General features: G+C 37.5%; 1 protein-coding gene across 1 annotated transcript; it reads left to right on the top strand.

The window, feature by feature from the left end:
- Positions 1-7,959: 7,959 nt before the first annotated feature.
- On the top strand, positions 7,960-22,080 carry LOC121360848 (WD repeat and coiled-coil-containing protein-like). The gene is made up of 3 exons (XM_041480968.1): positions 7,960-9,879; positions 18,580-18,700; positions 21,914-22,080. Exons 1-3 carry the CDS (start codon positions 7,960-7,962, stop codon positions 22,078-22,080), a joined length of 2,208 nt encoding a protein of 735 aa, XP_041336902.1.
- Positions 22,081-22,959: the final 879 nt, after the last annotated feature.

Raw genomic sequence — 22,959 nt, 5'->3', positions numbered from 1 at the left:
TTTGATTAGTCTTTCGATGATTTTGGAAAATGTAACTGTGGAAATGAAATTAACTGGCATTCTCAATCCTCCAGATAAATTAATCAAGGGAGCTGGCTAATGGACTCAGAAAATTAAGGTTGCATTTGTTTTCCTTCATTCTGAATGTGCAATTATAACACTATTTAATGAGTTTCTAGAACCTCCTGACCAAAATGATCTGAAGTTATAACTAAAAAGTTCAGAAGCCAGAGAGGCAGATTGTAACATACCAAGGTGGGTACCAGTAGGAGAGCACAGAAAGATTGTAAAAAGTTGGGTTTTTTCTGTGTGAAACTCCAGGGATAGCTTTAATTCCAGGTAAGTGTCAACAGATCAGTGACAGCCACTAAAAATTTCAGAGTTTTCACATTCATCTCTAGGAGAAACACAAACACTAATCTCTCTGGTATTCAGCTCCCCATCAGGTTGACCCAGCATTTGGCCTTTAGCTGTCTTAGAGAAAGACAAGGCTGAATCAGACATTTCAGGTTGTGCACCTGTGGTGGCTGAATCCTGGCTTAAACTGACCAAGTGGAAACATTTCTAATCCTTCCTACTAGGAAAGCAGGAAAAAGTATTTTTATTTTCCATTACATTTGAAAGCCTTATCTAAGGTATAAAAGAGGTCCAAAACAGAGACATCACAGCCCTTCAGTAAAAATGTAGACCCTGTCGGACCTTAAATCCAATTCTAGCTAATGCTTCCACTGTCTTAAGGGCTGTGGATTAAAAACATCATCCACTATAGCTCAGTTTCAGCCTACACAGACAGTTACAGGTGAACTACTTAAACAAGCAGGTGGATAACAATACAATGTTACCACTTTTTCATTTTAATTAGTAGGTTTGTGTTATAACACATTCACCAATATTTTTGTCTATATCAGGGAAGTAGGGAGATTCTATTAAGTCTAACTAGCAAGAACATTTCTATGGGATGCCAAGTTAAAGGTGTTTTATTACAAGCATTTACAAATACAGCTGGGAATCAGCTTTCTTCAGACACTTCTGAAATTGTCCCAGGTAGAACCAGCAACAGCAAACTATTCAACTATCTTGGGCATCGGAAGTGTTATCACCAAACACACCCCATACATCAAGCAAAATAAGAGCGACCCCACAATCTTTCTCAATCAATATTCTCAAACACAGTTTAACTGCTTGAATAGATACTAGAACCCATGTGATTCAGAAGTAATCAATTTTGATATACTTTATAAAATTTGCTTTTTGTGCACTTTCTAAAACAGGTGTTGCTAAGAGTTTGTATCCTGTATCCTACCAGTTTGGATAGAGGATTATGTCCAGCTCATGCTGTCCTGAGTTTCTTTACAATAATAAATTATTTTCCCAGAGCTGACAGAGTTTAGTGACTTTTTCAACTTACCAAGCTGGGACAAATATGAATCTGGTAAAAATATTGCTATCCTTTGTTCTTCTTCAAGTCTCAATGGGTTTTCAATTGAGATTGATCTAACTGAGTATGCCCACTGTGGCAAAGAGCATTTAGCCATGCGAAAGGTTCCTAAGTTATCTGATGTGTCTGGTGGGAATCATAAAAATATCACTTTGAGGGTATAAATTTACATCATCATGTAAAAAAGAAGGTACTAATAAGAGACCTCTTCAAAAACAAATACATTTAATGTCTATGAAGAAAAAGACTGTCATAATTTGGAAGCTGAATGTTGACTTACAGATGGAAAGACCCATTAGATCATTCATTCCCTCTCTTTGCCAAGACAGAAATATATCCTGAAGAACATTTCATGCTCTTCTGCCCAGTATAATTTTTGTAACATAAGTGCTAGAGTTTCTATTGAAAACCTGATTGCTTTATAAAGTGTGCACAAGAGACTGGCATGTACATATGGGAGCATTAAGTCAAAAAACAGTAGTTTGAGACAGAGAGGACATTCAGCAGTGGGAAGGATGTGGGTAGGAATCATGTAGCTCTAGAAAGAGCTATTGGTGGGCTGATCTTTGATAAATGTTCTAGTTAGAACAGACATGCACGTAATGACTACGCAACCATTCCTTGGCATTCATCTGTCCATACCCATTTCCTATCCGAGTACTTCAGCTAGACTCATAAAGCAAGAGTTATTAATCTATTTTAGGTACTTTAGGATGGAATGAATCATGCCCTAAAAGTATCTATTTCTCACCACTGACTTTTAAGTGAATTAGGAAGGGTCTGACTTAGACAACTGTGGTGTGTATGTGCAGAGATATGTTAGAGAGCTGAGGCTCCATGCTGTTGCCTAATGGGAGCTCAGGTACAACCTTCACGTAGGTGGCTATACCAATTTACTTTAATGCAAAAATACTAATTTGTGGGATGAATCCCACACCTACAATTAGATGAGGCATGAATCTCATTCTCTGTGACCATGTTTGCATAATCATCCTGCTTTGCTAACCAGTTTTGCTTAAGTGTTGTGAAGACCCAAAAAACATTAAACCCTTGATGAGAGTGAGAATTAAATGGCCTTCTGAAAAGACTTGGTTCTCTTCTCTCCACTCCAGTGAACTAGAGTCTCACTCTAAACCACAAAAGGGAAGGCCTGGGTGATTAACAACTGCTTCAACAACTTTACTCCCCGAGATGTGCTGGATTTCTGTGTTAGAATTGCATATTTGCCTTTCTGTTACAGAGGAAAGGGAGTTCCAAGAGCCACAAGCTTCAAGAAAGCTGCTGACAACACATCTGCAAGAGTGATGGACAGCTCAAGTTCAAATTATGTGATGGAGCATCTCTGGTGCCTTCCCTGAGACCCAGAGGGATTTCAGAGAACCCAAGGTCCAGTGTCAGAGAGGTCACTGCAGTCAGTTATACACGTATGACGTTTGGAGAGTTGCCATCTAGCAGCATATCCCTGAGGGTAGAAATGAGCTCACAGAATTTATAAACTTCTACAAGAAGAGGCAAAACTTATGTCTTGCTGTAGCAGTGTCCATCATACGTATCCCCATGCTAGGTGCCTCTATTTACAGATGACAGATCAAGCCAGCCTGGTACCCTTGGCCCAGGCAGTTGCTCCAGAAGGGTAACACCAAGGGTCTGCACATATGGAAAAAACAGTCTTAGAAAGAAGTGGTGACCTTCCTGCCTGAAGTCTCCTTAGTTTGAATGTAGCCTACATAGAAAGGATAAGGGGCTTGCCTTAAGACAATCATTTGCATTTGTGCTGTTTTTTTGGGTTTTTTTGTTGTTTGCTTTTTTTTTTTTTTTTAAATTAACCAAACGTAGCAATTTCTTAAATATGTATGCATGTAAAAATTACAGTATTTCATTAGGTATTTCCCACTTTACATGACATACCTAAAAAACGTGTAGTTGGTGACTAAAATCCTATTCTGAGAGCAGGAAGAGCTCACAGACATATCCCTGTCAGAAGAGCACTGATTTACATGGCATGGATCAGTGGATCTGCTCTGACAGATGACGTATTTTGTTTCTTTATTAACTGTGCATAATTTTTACATTCTGTTCAAGTTAGCTTACAACAGATAAGTACTTTTAAAAATCAGATCTCAAGGCAAAGAAATGTCAGTGTGAAAGAATAAAGACATTTAGTATGCATTTATTACGTAAATAAATACTCAAGCTTCTCAAAAGTGTTGAAGTAAATGACACACCTACTTAAATTGGTGAATTCATGGTGAGCAGCTTTAAACAGACACACTTTTGAAGTAAAAATACCACCAAGTATTGGACATTTAATGAAGCTGAGATAAATTAATATTAGAAAAAATATTACTCTTACATTTTTATTACATATTGAGCTGGATCTCTCTTCCTCTGAAGTCACCAGGAATATTAACATCTATTTAATTAACTTGAAGGAAGATTTAGCCTGGAAGAGTTATTTTACCATGACTAAAGGAGAAAATGAAGTCTGAAATTCAGCTTTTCCAGCAAGGCACTGAACTCGGATCCACAGAAGTATTTAGATACCAGTCTCCCACTGGACAAGAAATAGACAGGTAAATATATTTAAAAACTTGGAACTCATTATCTCTGATCCATTTGGACCCAAGAAGTATTCACTCTTTCCCTGAAGAGCAAGTAGAGCAATGTGGAAAAACATCACTAAAAATCAGTATTATAAGAAAAGGCAGCTCACCCTCTGCAATGATGAAGGCTGGATTAATTTTCCAACACTCATTAAGAACCATGGGAACTCATATCTACCAACTGGCAGCTATGTGCAACTCAGTGTCCAATTTTGGACTTTATGTATGACTTCCAAAAACCATCTCCTCCAAAGCACCAAAGACTGGCTGGCTGGAGTTACTCTGAAGGAGAGAGCCAACCAAGATGCCACCAGTGAAGCACCTTGTTTAAGCCAAAGGTGACATTCTGATCTCAGTTACACCAGAGGCACAAAGATGCTAATAGATCAGAATCAAGCTTATTGTAGGTGTAAAGACCGTGGTTGCTCACTGAAGTGTCATAGATGTCTAACTGTGGTGTTTCCAGGGCAATTTAATTTTCAATTACCAGTCTTTATTTTGAGTGTGTGCTATAGAGATCTGTTCATGCCATGGTGATGGAAAAATATTATTTATATTTTTTTTTTTAGAAAAATATGCTAACTGAATGAAGGGAACTTGTTTTTTCCACTCTTTTTTTTTTTTATGAGGTTGTGCCAAACAAAAGCTCAATGTCTCTTTTATTCACTTTGTGCCTTCTCTGATCCCCAGTACAACTTGTTCAAATCCATAATCATGGCATAACTTAGGTTTTATTCCCTACTGTATATTTTACAAGTCTTCCATTATTTACAGTTTTTTTAAATACACAATCTGAAAGATAACCTTATCTCAAGTTAATTTTGTCATATATGGTGTTTATGGGGGTATCAGAGGATTCTGTTCTCACAGAAGTTCCTTGCCCACATTATTGTTTCTCACCAGAACCACGAGAGGAAATTCTCCTTGAGATCAAATGTTATCCCAAATAGAGTCTGAGGTTCCAACTCAATTTCTGCAGAATAGAGCTCACAGTGTGTCTACACCCTGCAGATTTCAAGGAACACTGAGCCTTAGAGAGTTTTGAAAAGGCCTCAGCAAATTCATGCTTACTTGACTCCCCAGCTCAGTACCCTGCCAGTGGAATTTTGTGGATATTGCCATCTTTGTATCTGTGTATCTCAGATAATTAACTAGAAATAAGTATGTTTCAGATGAAGTATGTCTTTATATGTGTGCCATAAGTATGACTTCAGATGAAGTCCTATTTCCTAAAGCCTTCAGAGACAGATGAAAATCTCACTGTAGCTCTGCTGCAAATATTTTTCAAGACTTCAGTGTTTGTGAGATGACATGAATTCCAAAACTGAGGTTGATTCTGACAAACTTACTAGCAAACCTCACATATTCAGCCTTGTATTACCCTCTGATAATGTCACAGACACTGCTGAAGAGCAAATGCTTTACATGATGAAATTTAAAAAAAAAACCCAACAGCAAATAAAGTCCAGTCTTCCACACGAGTAATCAGTCCATGCTCTCAAGATGCCAGCATAGCTGGCAGAATACACATTATCCCTAGCAAAACATCTGAGCATTTCAGTCACACTGAGGCAGAAGTTTCTGCATCCAAACCACATTTTAGGTTGCTACAATCCAGCTGTGACACAGTTTTGTTAGGATATTAAAAGCACAGTGGTGCAGAATATAGATGAGATACTGTGCCAAAGAATAGCTTTATTAGTTTCAGCAAAAAACACCCAGGAGACAACAAAGCAATGAAACACCAATATTTTAAAGCTAAATAAATAAATATTATATAGACTCTGTCAATTTATGGAGCTGCTGGGATTATATTTTAATGCAATCTACTCATTATAACTACTATGAGTAAGAAACTTTCACTAATATGAAAAAAAAAAAAAACCACCAAAAATCCTGCTACAACTTGGAGGACGTTGTCAGAACTCCTAGTGAAATAGTTATGGCAGAGTGGCATCTGTGCCACAAAGGGTAAGGTAAAATCATTAAAAATCATGGTTTCACCACAAGCACAGACAGAGACCAAAGAATTTACAAGCCTTGCATAAAAAAGGATTTTCTAACCTGCATATGTAGCTTTTTAACTTTTACCTATTCCAGTCATCCTTGCTGGCTTGTTCTTGAAGAATATAAAAAAGTTTTTATTTTGAATGTTATTTTCATTAAATAATTCACAAAAGAAAAAAAAAAGGTAGCTGTGAATAAGCATGTGATATAATTACAGCAATTTGTGAGCTCTTTAGTGATAATAACCATCCTCAGTAAATACACCTGGAAAAAGGGTACTAAAAAATCTTACAGCAGAGGCCCAACTGGCTTCAACAAGACATTTGTTTTCCTCAGATGGTAATATACAAATACATAATGTATAAATGAGCTGAAGATGCAGAATGTATATTGTTAAGTCTTACATCTTTTACAACAGTGATTACATTGATAGCTATAAACCTTTGCCCAGGTTTAATTTATTACTTTTTGTTAATTTACAAAGCAAGAGACACAAGTTACATGTAAGCTGAAAGGAAATGCACTGACAAAACAAGAATTACAGAAGGATGCTGAGGACGGGATTCACTTACCTGCTTATAAGCTTCTAATGCCATCTTAGGCAGCCCAGGGACTATCTGGGGATCATCTCTTTGTTGCCAGCTGCCACCCCAGAATGGCACTACCCTTCTCTAAGTCCTGTGTTGTACCTGCCAGCTCACTGTGGCTGTCTGAGATATCCTGGGGCACTGAAAATAGTAATGGTTGCTGATGTTTAAGATAATTAATCCCACCCTGACTATTTATGCTCAGCCATACACACACACTGTCCAAGCTAACCCCGGAGAGGGCTGTGCTGAGGAGGGGAGGATGGAGACACCCAAGGCAGTCCATCTGGCCCAGCTCTGGGCCTGAAACAACACAGCCCACCCAAACTGCTGTATCCTCCCACGGCCCCACTGTACTACAGCAATTTATTGGTTGGGTCTTTTGGTCTTTGACAACTCAAGGATCTTGCAAGATGTTATGTTACATATTGTGGGAAATGGAGGGTTAGGAGAAACAGGAAATTTTTGGATTCCTCTCTGCATTCTGTCTGCATAATGAGAGAACAGCCCTCAGATACAGGTGGCTGGGAAGACCAAGAAAGAAATCAATATATATTGTGGCTAGGAAGTATGTCTCAGTAAAAAGAACACGAATCACTAATCAGCTCTCTTTGCTTCTAGACTATGTATTTGGGGCTTTTTAGCTTGGGTGTTTGTTTGTTTTGTTTTTTTTTTTTAATCTCACCTTCCTCTGTTCTCTTGCAACTACTAACAGAACAGAGCATGATATCCCTTTTCTACTTTCCTTTCATAGCCACTTCAGATCTTGTCTCTTTGAAAGATACTGCCCATCACAGATTGCAATCTGCCTTGTACAGTTCTCAGTTATGTTTAAATCTTCTTTCATCCTTCAAAGGCTAGCTGAAAGAAGTGTCAGGTCATTATTTCAGGCTGTAGCTTAATACTTAGGCTTACCAGTATATGATCTCTCTCTTTGGTAAAGACCTTCATTCACTGAAGGTCAAGGTATTAGTGTTATTTTTAAATATATTCCCAGCACTGAAGAGTTAAAAATAGCCTTCTACGAAAACGCACAGTAATTGGTTAAACCTTGTTAGCAATCACATGAAGATGATAACTCCTCCCAGGAAAAGACATAGCCAAAGCAGCTTTGACATGGATTTATACTTAGAAGAGCAGCTGCAGGCCTCCTGAGAAGGAGTTCACAATATAGTCTCTTGGATTATTAGCAGAAAATTAGCAGCTTAATGCTGGAAAGGAAGGGAAGGAGACATGAGAAAAAAACTTTCTCATGGTGATCTGCAAGCGAATTCCATGGATTCTCTATTTTGGAACTATCCCCATTAGAAAGAAAGCCTAAAAGATGGATCTGGGAAAGGCAAAGCTGCTGAGAACCGGCCTCAATGCTTTATATCAAGCTATCCACCCTGTGCATGGAATTGCCTGGACAGATGGGAAGCAAGTGATACTGACTACTTTATACTATCAAAATGGAGAGCTGAAGTTTGGAGACTCAAGCATTCTTGGTCAATTTGAACATGTGCATGGGCTCTACTGGGGCCCATACTGCTCTACAGACACCCCAGCTCTGCTCGCTGTTCAGCACAAAAAGCACGTAAGCATTTGGCAGCTGGTCTACAGCAGTGCAGAGAAGAAAAAGCCCTTGATTTCTCAGACTTGTGAAGTTGGTGAACCATTTCCACTGCTTTCTCAGGGCTGTGTCTGGCATCCAAAGAAGGAGGTCTTGGCTGTGCTTACAAAACGAGATGCTTCAGTCTTGCATGCCGTTCGTACTGACAATACGCGGGTTAAGGCAGACATCAAAAGCAGCGGACTCATCCACTGTGCTTGCTGGACTAAGGATGGAAATCGTTTAGTAGTTGCTATAGGCAGTACCCTGCACTCCTACATATGGGATAATGCTCAGAAAACTCTAAATACCTGCTCCTTTTGCCCAGTTTTTGATGTGGGAGGTTATATCTGCGCTATAGAAGCCACTCTGGATTTCCAAATTGCTGTAGCTACTGAGCTTCCTTTAGATAACATCTGTGGTTTCAATGCAGGCATTGCATTTGATGTGTCCTCTGGTACAGAAGCTGTTTCTTTAATCTCACAGTCTGCTTTGGTGCTTGGTGACGAGGAATACTCCATGGATACACGAAGAAAGTCCATAGATTCAGATAGATCAGGTGTTGATTCAGTTGCTTCTTCTTCATCAGGTCCTGTGGATTTGACCCATATCCTTGCAAACCACCGTCGGTCTGATCCCAGTCCTCTCATTACTCTGAAACGCAAAGACTCTGCAGGAACAAATGGTCAAGATTCTTCTCACTTGATCTTGGTGACTTTTGAGAGGAAGGTAACGACCACCAGAAAAGTCACCATCCCAGGTATTCTGGTTCCTGATATAATGGCTTTTGACCTTAGAGCTCAGATTGTGGCAGTAGCCTCTAATACTTCTAATATTGTTCTGGTGTATTCAGTAACCTCTTCCTCCATGCCTCACATTCAACAAATCCAGCTAGAAAAAAATGAAAGACCAAAGGGCCTATGCTTTTTAACAGATAAACTCTTATTGATTCTGATTGGCAAGCAGAGGTTCCCTGATCCTAATCTCATTCCATCTTCAAGTTCAGACAGGTATGTACTGCGTCTTATGGTCAAAGAATTGATGCTGGAAGAAAATTCTTCAGCATTGCCTGAGGCTAAGCAGAATATGTTTTATAACTTTGAATCCTCTGTTAATATACCTGGGAAAAGAAAATTCTTTGAGAACCTAGCCACAGAAGACCAACCTCAAAGCAGGGAGTTGTTAATACCAAGAAGCACAGTTATTCAATCTCCAAGTGGCAGGAGAAGACTCATTGAAGAAGTAAAGAGCCCTAGTTATGAGCAGAGCTCTTCATCAAGCGTGAGTGACCTGGATGAGAAAAGGCTCCCAGGTGACTCCTCGGTGGCCTTGGAAACATTGGATGCTGAACCTATGAATCGCTCAGTGTCTCTTCGTGGTTTTGGATCACCCAGCAGGATTTCCAGCAGACCGACATCCCCTAAAGTGCAGCTCAACATGATCCAAGAAGCATCAAATTCTCCTAAAAACAACAATTTGCCAAGTGAAAGGGGAATGAGTCACATATCTAGAAATTTAGAGAGACTTTGTGGCAGTTTCAATGAGTTACAGCTGAGTCTTTCTGAAATAACAGACTTCGCTAGGAACGGGAGGAGGATATCTTTAGCCTACCCGTGCTCCCAGGAACCGCCTGTCGTGCATGTCACCTACCAGGTAACATTTTGTCAGCTTAGATACACTGTGGTAGGAATGAAATTTTTAAACAGTCTTGCATTTATTTAGCTTTAAATCAAGAGGATGCAGTTTATTCTCATCAACCCATAAGAAATGTAACCTTGGTTTGGAATCAAGCTTAATCTAAAACGAAATTATAATTTGTCATTGGAACAACAACTCAGGATGATGTGGATAGTTTAGAGAATACTTAACATGGGAGATTTGTCTGTTTATTCTTTGATCATGCAGAATTGTCTTGGACACTGGCTGATTTTGTATGCATCTGTCAGAGAGAATAGAGCCAGAGTTGTTAATCTACAAAAGGCTTATATTTTAGTTTAGTGCAGAGATAAACTGATGAATGGGGGGCTACAGTAGCTCACCAGAAATGTAATAAATTTAAACCTGAGCTCAAATCCAGAGTCTGAAGATAGCCAGACTCACAGGAAGACTGAAGCAAAGTACTGAATCTCAATTTATGGAAAATTTAAATGGATATTAAATGGAATTTGGCTCATTTCTACTTTGATTTCTCAACACTATTCTTTGCGAAATAAGATGTACTCAATTTGTAAAACACACAACCACTTACAATTTTCAGGGAAAAAACTCCTCAAACAAACAAAAACCTTCCAATCCATCAATATGTAATTATTATTTCATTAAATAAATATAAGAATTTCAAATCATCATGTTCCTATCTACCCTTGTTTTGGCAAATTTCCTCCTGGCTTCAATAAGAATTTCAAGTAAGGAATGTAGGTTGGGTAATTATTTCTATCTACTGTTTTTAATATTCACAGGAATAGTAACTTCATGCTGATCAGATTTTTGAACATGCTGATGGAAGTGATAAAACTGGTACCCCTTTCAGGATGTAGATGCCAATTATAAATGCATTCTTATCTTCTGCAACATAAGCAGCATTATGTCAAAATAATACACTGCATTGTGATGATGGTGAAGCAGATTTTTCCTTTAACTTTAAAGGAATCTATGCAGACATCTAAGTACCCCTCCTTAAACAGTCATTAAGGGAGTGGTGACTCAATTCAATCATGGTCATTACTTTCTAGCAAGTGTTTACTTGGCATTTAAACAGATTCTGGTGTGTTGGGTTGTCTGGATAAAAGCAAAGCTTTCGATCTGAATTAGTCAATAATTTAACTTGAACACATTATACAAATTCTGGTGAAAAAGTAGCATGTCTATTTTAAATAATTTAGGATTTTATTGGCCAAGAAGCAAGCCCTTCTGTTCTCCAGTATGTTCAAATTAATTTTGATTTCTTAACATAAATCAACTTATTTATTTAGCAAGCAGCCCTGTTTCTAGGAGTCAATTGGATTAACCTTTCCCAAGAGAAGTTTTATTTGTGACACATAACATTAATCTAAGATCTGAAGTCGCCTTGCACGTGCTTGCATTAGAAGTAAGAATTAGTTAACCTGTTTTTCTTTGGAAAGAACAACAAAAAAATTAAGTGCTTCTAAAATACTGCTACAAAAACTATGTTTAGAAAGGAATACTTATTTATCTGAACAGGTTAGTTTCACATTAAGCCAGCAGCAAGCACTGCTAGCTCCACATTACAATGACTCAAAAAAGTGCCACTAATGCCTTCCCACACACAGCTTTCCTGGGGAAGTCTCGACTAATGCCTTGTGTAGTTCAGCCCTTCTTCTGAAATCTAACAGGATCACAGCATGATGCCAAAAAATAATGAAAATGAAAAATAGACTTGACAGAAAGGTCTACAGACAGACAGGGAAATATTTGCTTCATAGGCAGCTAATAATTTTCAGAGAAATAGTTGTTTTGATTAGTTTATATTCAGACATCTGAACCTTGTTCCTCCTTCAGGAGTTGTTTCGTGCACTGTGAGCTCAGAGACCAGCTGGGCTGTGGGTTCCAGCCAGACTCTGTGCTTGCAGAGCAAAAAGTCAGGAAATAGCTTTATTGCCTTATGATATAAATATCAGCCAGTGGAAAACTTTCTAAGCTTTAGGAACACTGCAGTCCAGTCAATAACATCACCATTATCTTCCAGCTCTTTGTGCCAAGTGCATGTCTTCTTAAGTGTCTCTATAATCCCCAGCCTAGCAGAGGCTCAGACCTGACTGAGAAATCTATTGTACTAAAGAATACACTGATCAGAACTGCATTAAAATATATAATGAAAGTTTAAAACATAATAGTTAAAAATGTAGCAATAATTAACAAGCAATTATGAACACTGCTGTGCAGAAGCATTATTGACATATTTATGTATACTTCCTGTTCCGCTTAGGAAACTAAAAAGCAGAAACATTTATTATTTAATAATTCATAATGTTTGCTCATTTAACAGTCTTCAAAACCTTTGTTTATCCTGTTAGTGCAAGCCTGCCTGTAACTCCTCTGAAGTCACATCTATGCAGTGCTACCAGAATTTGTATTCTTTGTAGCCCATAGCCATAGAAGAAAACCACGATCATTCACACTTTGGAAATGTCACTGCACTATCACTTTTGTAATAGCATTCAGCCACCAGAGGTAACTTGATCATTCAACCCTGAAAAGCAAATATTATTGCTCTTTCATCACATGCAGGTTTGTGATTCAGGGGAATGTGGGAGGGCAAACAGACAAATGCAAGATATTATTTAAAAAGAAAAAAGAAAAAAAGGATATGTCACATATTTTTTTCTGTTTCATTTTGCAAAAAGATACTTTTATCATCTCTTTCCCCCAGAAAAGAAACAGCTGCAGAATATTTAAACTAGTCTCATTCAAAAGCTAATTACAGTGGAAATAAAGTCAATCTGGATCTCAAATTAAAGACATTTAGGCAAACCTCTCCAGGATGAATAACATTCATCCTAATCTGAAGAATATCTTTAAACTCCTACATTTTGTTCCCAAGCAGTATGATGTCAAAAGTTTATATCACTGATAGCATATACTGCATAATTAAACAGGAAATAATATCTTTTCAGCAATTAGTCACAATGACTTTCTTTTCTTAGCACAGACCAATAATTGTATGTAAGTCAATCTGATTTACATAGTATCTTCATACAATTTACTATGGGAAGCTTTATTGCCAGCTATAAAGGTCAGCTACAAAATAAACGTGTTGTTTTTGTTTTTACACATATGTGGGAGATGAACAGAAATGATCCAAACATATGGCAGTAAAGCTCTGATAGAAATACATTCTGAAAAGAAGGGCAATATATGGGGGGCACAGTAAAATGAGCAAAGACGAGGCTGAAATGATGAGCTGTAATAAGACCATGAACCCTTCTGAAATCCAAAGGGCAATTTTGACTTGGGTTGAGCAATAGAAAGTAAGTAATGAAAATGATGGAAAAGGAAGCTGATATGACTGCTCCCTGGAGTAAGAAACTAGTCAGCTATCCTGAAATTTAGAGACAAGAGATTTAGGATGACTGTAAAAGAAAGACCTGCAGTAGTCAAGAGAAAGTGTGATTAATGCATGGATAACATTTTGAGCAAAGGTTGAGGAATTTGTTATGAACAAATTCTGTCAACAGCGTTCTGAAACTGATCAATAGCAGACAAGCAGGATCTTGTGAGGAGACACAATTCCTTTTGTTAGAGCAGATGACTTGTTTTTGGATGTACAGGTGCAAAAGGAAAGGAGCACGCAATGTCAACAATGAAGCCAAGTTATCATACTGCACAAAGAAAGTAAAGATCACATGTAAAGATCATGGAAGCACAAAAGGTATATCTTTGATGACAATACACCTGAAACAGTAGTTGCAGAACTATTAACAGAGAGCCAAGTGGAGAGAAATCCCAGCATTGTGTCACCAGGAATGCTGATGTGCCCTATAAATGCAAACTGCACTGGGATTTAAGCACCTCTGAGCACCTCAGATCTCTTCCACCATAAACATTTTACAGGCTTATGCTTCTCTGCCAGGTTAATTAAGGTTGCAATTGGAATGTCCCACATAAGGGTAAGGAAAGGAAAGATATCAGTTATCTCCACCACAATAAAAACAGAATGTACCAAAAAGCAGGCAGGAATCACAGCAACAGTAGAAATAATGACAGGGAAGGGGAGCAGTGCAAGCTGTCAAACCTAATGAACACTACCTGTGGCAATGCTGCACAAGGTGCAGTGAGAATGTAAATCATATTTCTCCTTCCTCTTCAATGCTCTCTTCCTTAGCTGTTTAAGTGTATTTTCATTGTCTTCTGGGACAGAACTCCCACATCTATCTAATCTACAAGCTTTTTCTCATCCTGCAGAATGAATACGGGTGCAAGGTAAAAGCAAGCTGACTAATGGGTACTAAGGTATCAAACATGAAATCACCAGTGGAGCACAACACAGTTGAAATCATGGGTGTAAAAGAATGAAAACGGAATCCTAGACAACTACAGCATTATTCACTGTACAATGCATGTACTAACCTGATACCATTCCCTTATAAAAGAATGGATTATTAACACACAGGGGATGAAGAATATTTAAAATACCTGTAATTCAGTACAGTACATGAAATCATGCCACGGGGGAAATTACTTGTTCAACAGCAAAGAATAGGGATTAATAGAAGAAAAATAAGACAGTTAAGGAATTAGCTGCAATGGAGATAGTAATAGTTATAGCAATATAGAAGAAAATGGAAAAAATTACTAGTGGATTTTCTTATGATGGATTTTCAGTGTCATCTAAAAGTTTTGTTAATGATCTGCTGAGTTATGCTTATAAAATCTGCATATGACATAAAGTCAGTAATATTTTCAGTAAAGGATCATGATTGCACACTTGTAAATTGATTACTATTATTTAACATCTAGAAAAAATTAAAAAAAGATTGAAAGTAATGACATTGACTAATATAAAGTGCATAGTAATATATTTCAGGATTAAGAGATGAAATTTCTGCTTTTGTACAAGTTATATGACTACAAGATGACTGTGAATTTAAAATACAATACTGTTATGAAAAGAACAAAGGCAGTGAGTAGGCACATCAGTGAGGCATATCCTTCAGCAGGTAAAGAGCACTGGGCACACAGCTGGCAGGTCTCATCTGAAAAACATTTTACATTCCTAGACATCCATGGGCAAGAAGAACACATTGAGACTTCAACTGATTGCTAACCCAGTGTCAATAAAAACAAATCTGAGTGGTAGCACATTCTCATTTCCCTCTCTGTTTCATCAGTTGTTGAATTTAAGTTCATTAAGATGATCTCAGCATGCAGGGGAGTGTAGGCAGTGCATTAGGAAATACAAGACAAATGAAGAAAAGGTCAAGAGCAGAACCAGCTCCAGCTGACTGCTCAGTGGGGTTCAGAAAAGAGAGAGAAGGCACGTTCACTTATTGTACAGTATGAAAACTGCACATACGTGAGATATAATAACATCTCATCCAGGAATCCTTTTGCCTTAGTAAATGATGTTTTTCTCTTACATATTTGCAATCCAAAATGTGAGTTTTGAAAGACAGTTTGGCACTGCTGTGAGGGGCTGGCTGCTGCCCAAAACACCCTTTATAGGCTATAAAATCTGATCTGGGCAGGCTGACATGGGTGAGGGAAAGCAATTCTTGAATTGACCATTTCTTTTTGCTGGGTTTTTGCTGAAGGAGAGTTGGACTCAATATACTACAGGAAGTTGGCTAAAGAAACTTAATCCAAAAATATATGCTAATGTATGTGGAAATATATTTGTTTCTTCTGTGATTAACATGTTCTTTGTCTACCAATAAACCTTGTTCTAGGATAAAGCAACTAACACAAGGGATTTTAATCAGGGAATTTCAAGTTCTCTGATTATTACTGGAGATAAATAACAAAATAGCAAAAACAGACATGGATTTTGGGAAAGGGTGGATTACATCTAGATTTGGCTAGAAAATTGTCTTTGGGTTATGGCATGAAAGTGGGAAATGCCAAGGCAAGCTTTTAGTTGTACTTCTAACTCTGTCACAAATTAATTCCATGACCTTGACTAAATCTCTTAAGCTCCCTGTGTAATGGTATGATCCTCTATAAAAAGGGGATACTAAGACTTACCTGCCTCACAAGAAGGTACAGGTTTAAATCAGTTAATCTGTGATATGACATGTGTGAACACATTCCTCCAAGAGAAGGCACATTATCATCACTTAAACTAAGCATTAAACAAAAAGGCTAAATAATTAGAAGATTATAACAGAGATTCTTGACCCGACAGAATTTGTAAAAAATCAAAAATAAATGTATAAGATGATTATATTAATCATTATAAACAGAAGAATATGACAGAGAAAATAGCTCATATGAACACTGACAGGTGATGAAAGACAAACAACCGAGACTTGATCTTTCAGGTCTGTCCTTGAAAACCTGTTTAGGATAAAAAATAGGTGTTGTGCAGTTTTGTGTATACAAAAATGTCTTCCACTTCCAATGGCTGTTCCAATAATAATGTGCAATGCTATACAGAAAACAAACTAGAACAAAATCATCCTGAGTATACATTTCCATTCAACTGATTTCAAGTCAAGACAGAGCTAGATTATTTTCTGATAATTCTTGAACTGAAGCATTTCTATGTGAAAAATGGACCACTTGGGTCAAGGCAACGAGCTTGTCTCATGTACAGTCCATTTTTTCTATAATTCATGAACTGAAGTTCCAGTTTGAATACACTCTGTTATTCCAACCTGAACTCAGGCAAATGAAATAATTGTTAGATGTGCTAGTCCACAATCTGCAGCAATGACAAAACTTTGCACAAATACCTGCACAGGCAAAGAGCACCTTTGCAATGCCTATGCAAAGCACACACTCACTGCTGAACATTCAGCCCATTGACTTTCAGGTGTGTTTAGGTTCAATAGAATACAGTACTACATAACTTGGAAATACCTAAAAATTACAAAGAAATTTTCTGATATAGTTACAGCTGTAACAAAAAGCTGATATAGGTTTATGACTAAGACAATGATACTTTCTTGATGTATTCCTTAGGTATGTCCTTTATTAATTATGTACCAACAAATTTCTGGTTGTTTTGAATGTGGAAAAAAGATGAGAAGACATCTGAAAGTTGGAAAGTTCACTTTTTTAATGGAAAGATATTTTATATGGTTCTTATTAATAAAATAAATCACAAATAAATAAATAAATAATAACAATCAGCCATAGACTATCTGCATGAGTAATTTACAGCAGAGCAGGGGAAAAGACATTTGCAACAGTCAGCAGACATTCTGATTTACAGAATTCAATGCAGTTGCATGACAGCACAGATACTGTGTACAGAAAAGTGAAAGGGATTGATTTAGAAAAGTTGTTACACAGCAAAAAAGCACACGTTCACAGAGACCAACTGTCAAAAGACAGCACAATTAGAAATGAAGATAAGCATTACAAGAGACATTTATTTAGTCAGAGGTTAGATTACTGTGCACACAAATTGAAGATGCAGTTGTGAATTCATTCAACCGTAAGTTTTACATTAACAAGAAAAATTCAAGGGTGTGAAGTAGACACAGAGAGAGTAGGACTGGAACAGGAGTTAGAATAGGTGAAATCTTGTCAACCCATTCTGAAATATTACCTTGGATCCCTTTTGAATGTATGAAACTGAGGGGTCTATGAAATTGGGTAAATAGACTGTCCATTCATAACAAATATGTAAAATCTGGGGGTATCGCAAACATAAAGATGCCAAAGAAAAAGAAATAAAGCAAAACATAATACATGGAACTTCACAGTGAGAAAGCATGGAAAGAACAAAATGAAATTCACAGGACAAAGTATAGAAATATTATTTAGCAATGTTATTTAGAAGAAAATGTCCCATTCACATCTATTTCATAATGACATTGAGTCATTGGAAAATTTTCAATGTTAAAAGGACTTTTAAATGATAGCAGATAGAAAAATGTAAATTCAAATATATATCCACTCCATGACTGTAGTAGCTCAACAATTTTTTGTCCTTGTACCTTGCAGTAACCAGAAGGATGAAACACAAAGATGTTGATTCTCAAGGCCACCTAAATTTCATGAAGCACAAACAAGCCACCTTTATATTCAAGTGTGTTCTTTCATGGAATATCAGAGCAAATTCTAACGCTGTAAATCCATACATTCCCTCTCTCTCAAAGCAAGTCACAGGATTCCCAAGCTACCTTGATGTAACAGCTTTTCAGAGAGGCTGTTGCTAGGTCCAGTGTCTCTGCAATACTCCCTGTGCCAAAATAACCCTGAGGTTATTTTACCAGGGTGGAATAGCTGCCCAATGGCTCTCAAACCCACCCACACATACAGCTGAAACTGAGCAGAGTACTCATTTACTCTGGCAGCATCTGGAACAACATTATTCCAGGTATGATACATTCCCTTCCACTGAACTGGCTTCAGGCAGGGAGGCCCAACAGAGACACAGACACACAGGACAATACACGTACAGGGCTGAGGCAGCTTCGAGCCGCAGAAGCTCACAAAGCAAAAACCAAAGAGGCATTTTTATCCTCCTCATGTGGGACTATGAGATTGTGCTTAGAATGGTCCTGCATCCTGATGTCATCTATAAACCGTAGGAAAAACAGACAAAGAAGAGGCAAAATTACTAAAGAACCGACAGGAGTAAGAGCAGAGGAGTGGTTATAAGTACTCGGGCTCCATGTCTAAGCCATTAACTACATCTTTTCTTTTACATACACGGATATGAAGAAAAGCTTTTCAAATGGATCAGTTACTGAAGAAACAAAAGACGTTCTCCTCTGTGATGGCAAGATCCATTTGAGTTTAGTCCAGCAGCTGTTTGATGTGCCTGTTATTGAAATGAAACACGGTATGTTCTTTTTATTTCTGCTATCTGGTTTCACCTGAGATTTTTAGCATATAAAAGAGGCATTTGTGATAGAATACGCCAGACTTCAGTAAACTGAGCTAACTAACTTCTTTTTGCAAGTGAATGTTTTCCCTTGTCTGAAATACAGCAGAGTCTCTTGAAATCATTTAAATGCTAAGTAACTGCAAAACTACCTATTAGCAGAGTAATATGTTAGGTGCCTCTGCAAAGGAAGGCTGAGAAAATAATCAGTACACTGTGTTACCTGGAAGTAAAATTGCTTTCCTGAAACCTTTTGGCACTTTGCTTCACCCATACTTACTAGCATGTCTCAGTCCTAACAACAGAGTATAGGTTGGAGAAAAATTCACTCTCAGAATATTATATATATATATATATATATATATATATATATATATATATATATATATACATGTATCAAGTAGCATTTGGGATTATTTTAATGTAAGATAAAGAATGAAGCTCAATGTTCTTATTTGCCAATTTCCCATTTTTACTACCCACCACTGATTAACTCATAAGGACAGATGCCACAAGGGAAACCCTGGCCCCAGACTGGCCTCTGAATTGCCTTGTCCCTGTCTGTTCCTGTGTGACACCCTGTCAGCAACACACAAACTGCCATTTCTTAGCCATTTCTCTATAATGCTTCTGATGGCTTTTCTCATCACAGGCTACCATGATCCTCTTTCTGAGGCTGTTCCAGAAGACAAGAACATGCATGTTCCTTATTTTTTTCAAGAATCTTCCTTGTCTGTGTGGTGCAGTGGAAGCATATTTGAAAAAACTCTACTGCTGTTGAGACCTGAGCTATTTCCCAGCAGGCTTCTGCAGCAACATGATGCAGAGCTGCAGGGCAAGGAGGAGCCCATTTTTGGCCTGTATTTCCAGCTCTTGATTTTGGAAAGAAATGCCCGTAATAAACAAGGGAACTGAGAAAACCTATTTTCAGCTCTACAGAGCAATTGAATATTTAATTAGCAGAACACCTCTCCTCAATTTCATGTATTAGAATTCAGAGATATTTAAAAAAGATAATGTCTCAGAATCATCCTAATGTGTCCCTCTTTCTGCTCAGATTTTCTGATATTGAGTCTGTATGCTTTCAGCAAAAACAAAAACCAAAACAAGAATCTTTCTAAAGCTCACCCAAATCCTGCAAAATTATAAGGTTTGGGGCTGAAGCAGTTGTGTAGCTCTTTATGCAGTCCTAGATGGTACTTGTTTATATTCCTAAAAGTTTCTTTTGACACAAGACATAAATATTAAATATGAAGTTTAAAAATATCACTCCCATCTTTAATACTATATAATTTAAGGGTATGTAATGAAGAGCATGCTTGTATTATAATGGCAGCCTGGCATTTATTACTATGAGTAAACACTTAACCATTAATAGATTGGCAGGAAAACCTTCAGAACTGTAAGTCAAATTCATGTGCACAGCAATGCTGTTAAGATCATCAGAGTTAAAAGAGCAATGAGCTCAGCCTCGTTGTTTGCACTTTAAGCCCAGGACGGTAATACCATTACCTGTGCTAAACAGAGTCTGTTGTGTAGTGCCCTGGTAGCAGCACACAGGAATCTCTCTTTTTGGCATATCATAATAATTGTTCACAATAAAAGGGCACTACACTCTGCACACGGTTTTTCCATTGAAATATTCTGTGGGATATGCTTCCAAGCAAGTGTTATCAATAACACTGAGAATTTCCAGCATTTCAATGGGTGAAAATAAGTTCCAAGAGTCTGACACAAAAATATGCTTCATCAATTTGATCAGCAATGGAATATCCATTTGGACCTTAGAACTTCCTCTTTCAGGGCCACTGCTCACAGAATCTGAAGTCTGTTCAGATTTAGAAAGAAAGTATTAAGAGCAGAAGATTAAAGATCCATGGTTTGGAAAGACAATCTTCTTATGATGTAACAGGTGACATGACAACATACAACCATCCTGCAAAAGTGCTTTGTTAGTGGTTAAAGAAGGAGAGATTTACCTTCTCCAGGAGCATGCTTTGTTATGACTGACAAAAAATAAGAATGGTTCATTTGGATTTTCTACAGCTCCTTTTTTCACATTCCATTTTAAAAACAGTTTTATATTCCAAAATCTAAAATCCCAACACAGAACCTAAGAGAGCTTTCTTTCCCTCATATCCCAGCTAATGCCCCTGCTCAATAATGACAGAATCACATGCTCTGAGGAAAGTGTGTCATATAAGGGCTCCCCCAATGGTTTTAAGTTGCCACAGATTTTTTTTTCAATACAGTGTCAAACTGGAAAAAAAAATAGAGAATTCACTTTTTTTCTATGAGAACTGCAATATCCAGAGAGAAAGAAAGCCAGATGAATCACTAAAGAAAATAAATATAGCTTAATTTTTAAGCCAATTTGCTAATAAAAGTTTAAAAAAAAAAAGTGGGGGGAGGTTTATTTTCTTCTACGCAATACAGAAAGAGAATCTAAAACGTTTTGAAGTATTTTGGTTTTTAAATCTTGTCCCTTTTTTCAGAAAAAAAATTAAAAATGTCATCCATATTTTGTTCATTTTCTTTAGGAGAAGACTCTATAAATAATTAAAAGACAAGAAATTTTATGTAGCAGCTTTTGTAAATCATCTTTTGTAAATCATCCTCAAGGTGTAACTTTCTTCTATTTGCTATATGAATTTGAAAACACCTAGAGCAATCTTGGTTTGACAGCAATGAGATGGAGACCCCTACACCTTTCTAGAACAAATACAGCACAATCATTTTTGTTGAGAACTTTTCCATTTTTTATAATCTCTTCGTCATTTGGGTAGAGCAGATGAGTGAAAAGGCTAAGCAGAAGTAGATGTCATTAAAACAAAAGTCAGTATGGAAAGGCTGGCTGAGTTTTCAGAAGATGAAGATACTTTTAGTTTATTAGAACTAGCAAAGATGCACCTTGTGTTTGAACTTAATTTAAATAAGGGACAAAATGCCTCAAACCTTGCAAGACCTTTCACTTAGCCCCTCACTACATTTGCACAAAGGTGTGTTGAGCATGGATTGCCAGACCTTAATGTCATTAGTGTAATAAGGCTTTAGTGCACAAAAAGAAACCCTGCTCTTGCCTGCATGCTCACTGACTTTTAGAAACGTGCTTCTACATTTACGTAACCACAGCAGTGCACTCATTTTCTTTTTCTTGCTTAATTTTTGTAGGCTCTTCTTGGATTGTGCTCACTGCAGACAAGGACGGCTTTGTGCCATTAATATTCAAAGCCACACAAGAGATAATCATAAGGGATGGAACTGACAGTTCAGAAGTCTGTGGAGGTCACTCCCACAAAAAAAGCATCCCAATGCGACCACCAAGCAGAGTGACATAATTTCTGAACAAAGAACCCCAGTGACCTTCTTTTCTCTTACAATACAGAGACATTCTGTGCTCTCAGACACTGAGAGACTAGAAAGCTGTCTTCACTACTTTCCATGTATTGTAACTGTAAAATCTGTGGCATGGTTACACTACAGCTACATCCTTGGGTTGGCTGGACTCTCACTATTCCTTTGGAAGGACTGGACCTACAGTGAAGTTCACCACAGCTGCTGTTATTAATGGCTGGAGCCAGGAGACTATTGTCTACTTTGACTGAGGTCAGGATGTTCTTGGAGGAACAGTATTATGCTAAAAATCACGGAGTAACAACAAATCTAGCTGGTGCAAGTGTACAGTTTAACATAAAACCTGAAGAAAATACAACTAAAGAGCTTTTATATTCATTAAGGAAAACCAAAATAGGAAAAGAAAAAAAAAAAGAAAATTGCTTCAGCCTCTTTTCTATTCCAGCTGGATCCCATGGAAACCTGCAACATTTTCAGAAATGCCTAATTTTTATATGAAAATGTTCAATTACTAAAAAGGCTGCATCACTGTCTCCTATCAGTGTATTACACAGCATGCAGATTTATATGTGCATACAGAAGAGAAAGAAAAAATCTTGCAAGATAAATTGAGGATCAAAGATGTTGAATGTAAATTTCATTTGGCTAAATATAGGTGTATACACTGAACATTTCATCTAAGCTCCTGCATGATCAGTCAAAAAAAGAAAAGAGCTTCTACAGCAATTTTTTATGCCCTAACAGAGATTTCTAAAACTGATTGTGGTGAACTGTCCCTGTTAAATAAGTAAATAAGTGCCTGCCCTTTCCACTGACTGCAAACACAAGCTGGGGGACTGGTTTGAACACAAACATTTGCTTTT

Source organism: Pyrgilauda ruficollis, unplaced genomic scaffold, assembly GCF_017590135.1.
Source record: "Pyrgilauda ruficollis isolate IOZ18807 unplaced genomic scaffold, ASM1759013v1 scaffold54, whole genome shotgun sequence".
NCBI lineage: Eukaryota > Metazoa > Chordata > Aves > Passeriformes > Passeridae > Pyrgilauda > Pyrgilauda ruficollis.
Note: the sequence above shows the minus strand (reverse complement) of the source record. Positions and strands in the feature narration are given on the sequence as shown.

What these genes read in the sequence shown, in the direction of transcription:
- LOC121360848 (XM_041480968.1), top strand. Translation starts at nt 7,960, where the DNA reads ATGGATCTGGGAAAGGCAAAGCTGCTGAGAACCGGCCTCAATGCTTTA. An exon ending in TCGTGCATGTCACCTACCAG is followed by an intron (nt 9,880 to 18,579) that starts GTAACATTTTGT and finishes ACGGATATGAAG; the next exon opens with AAAAGCTTTTCAAATGGATC. An exon ending in TGTTATTGAAATGAAACACG is followed by an intron (nt 18,701 to 21,913) that starts GTATGTTCTTTT and finishes TAATTTTTGTAG; the next exon opens with GCTCTTCTTGGATTGTGCTC.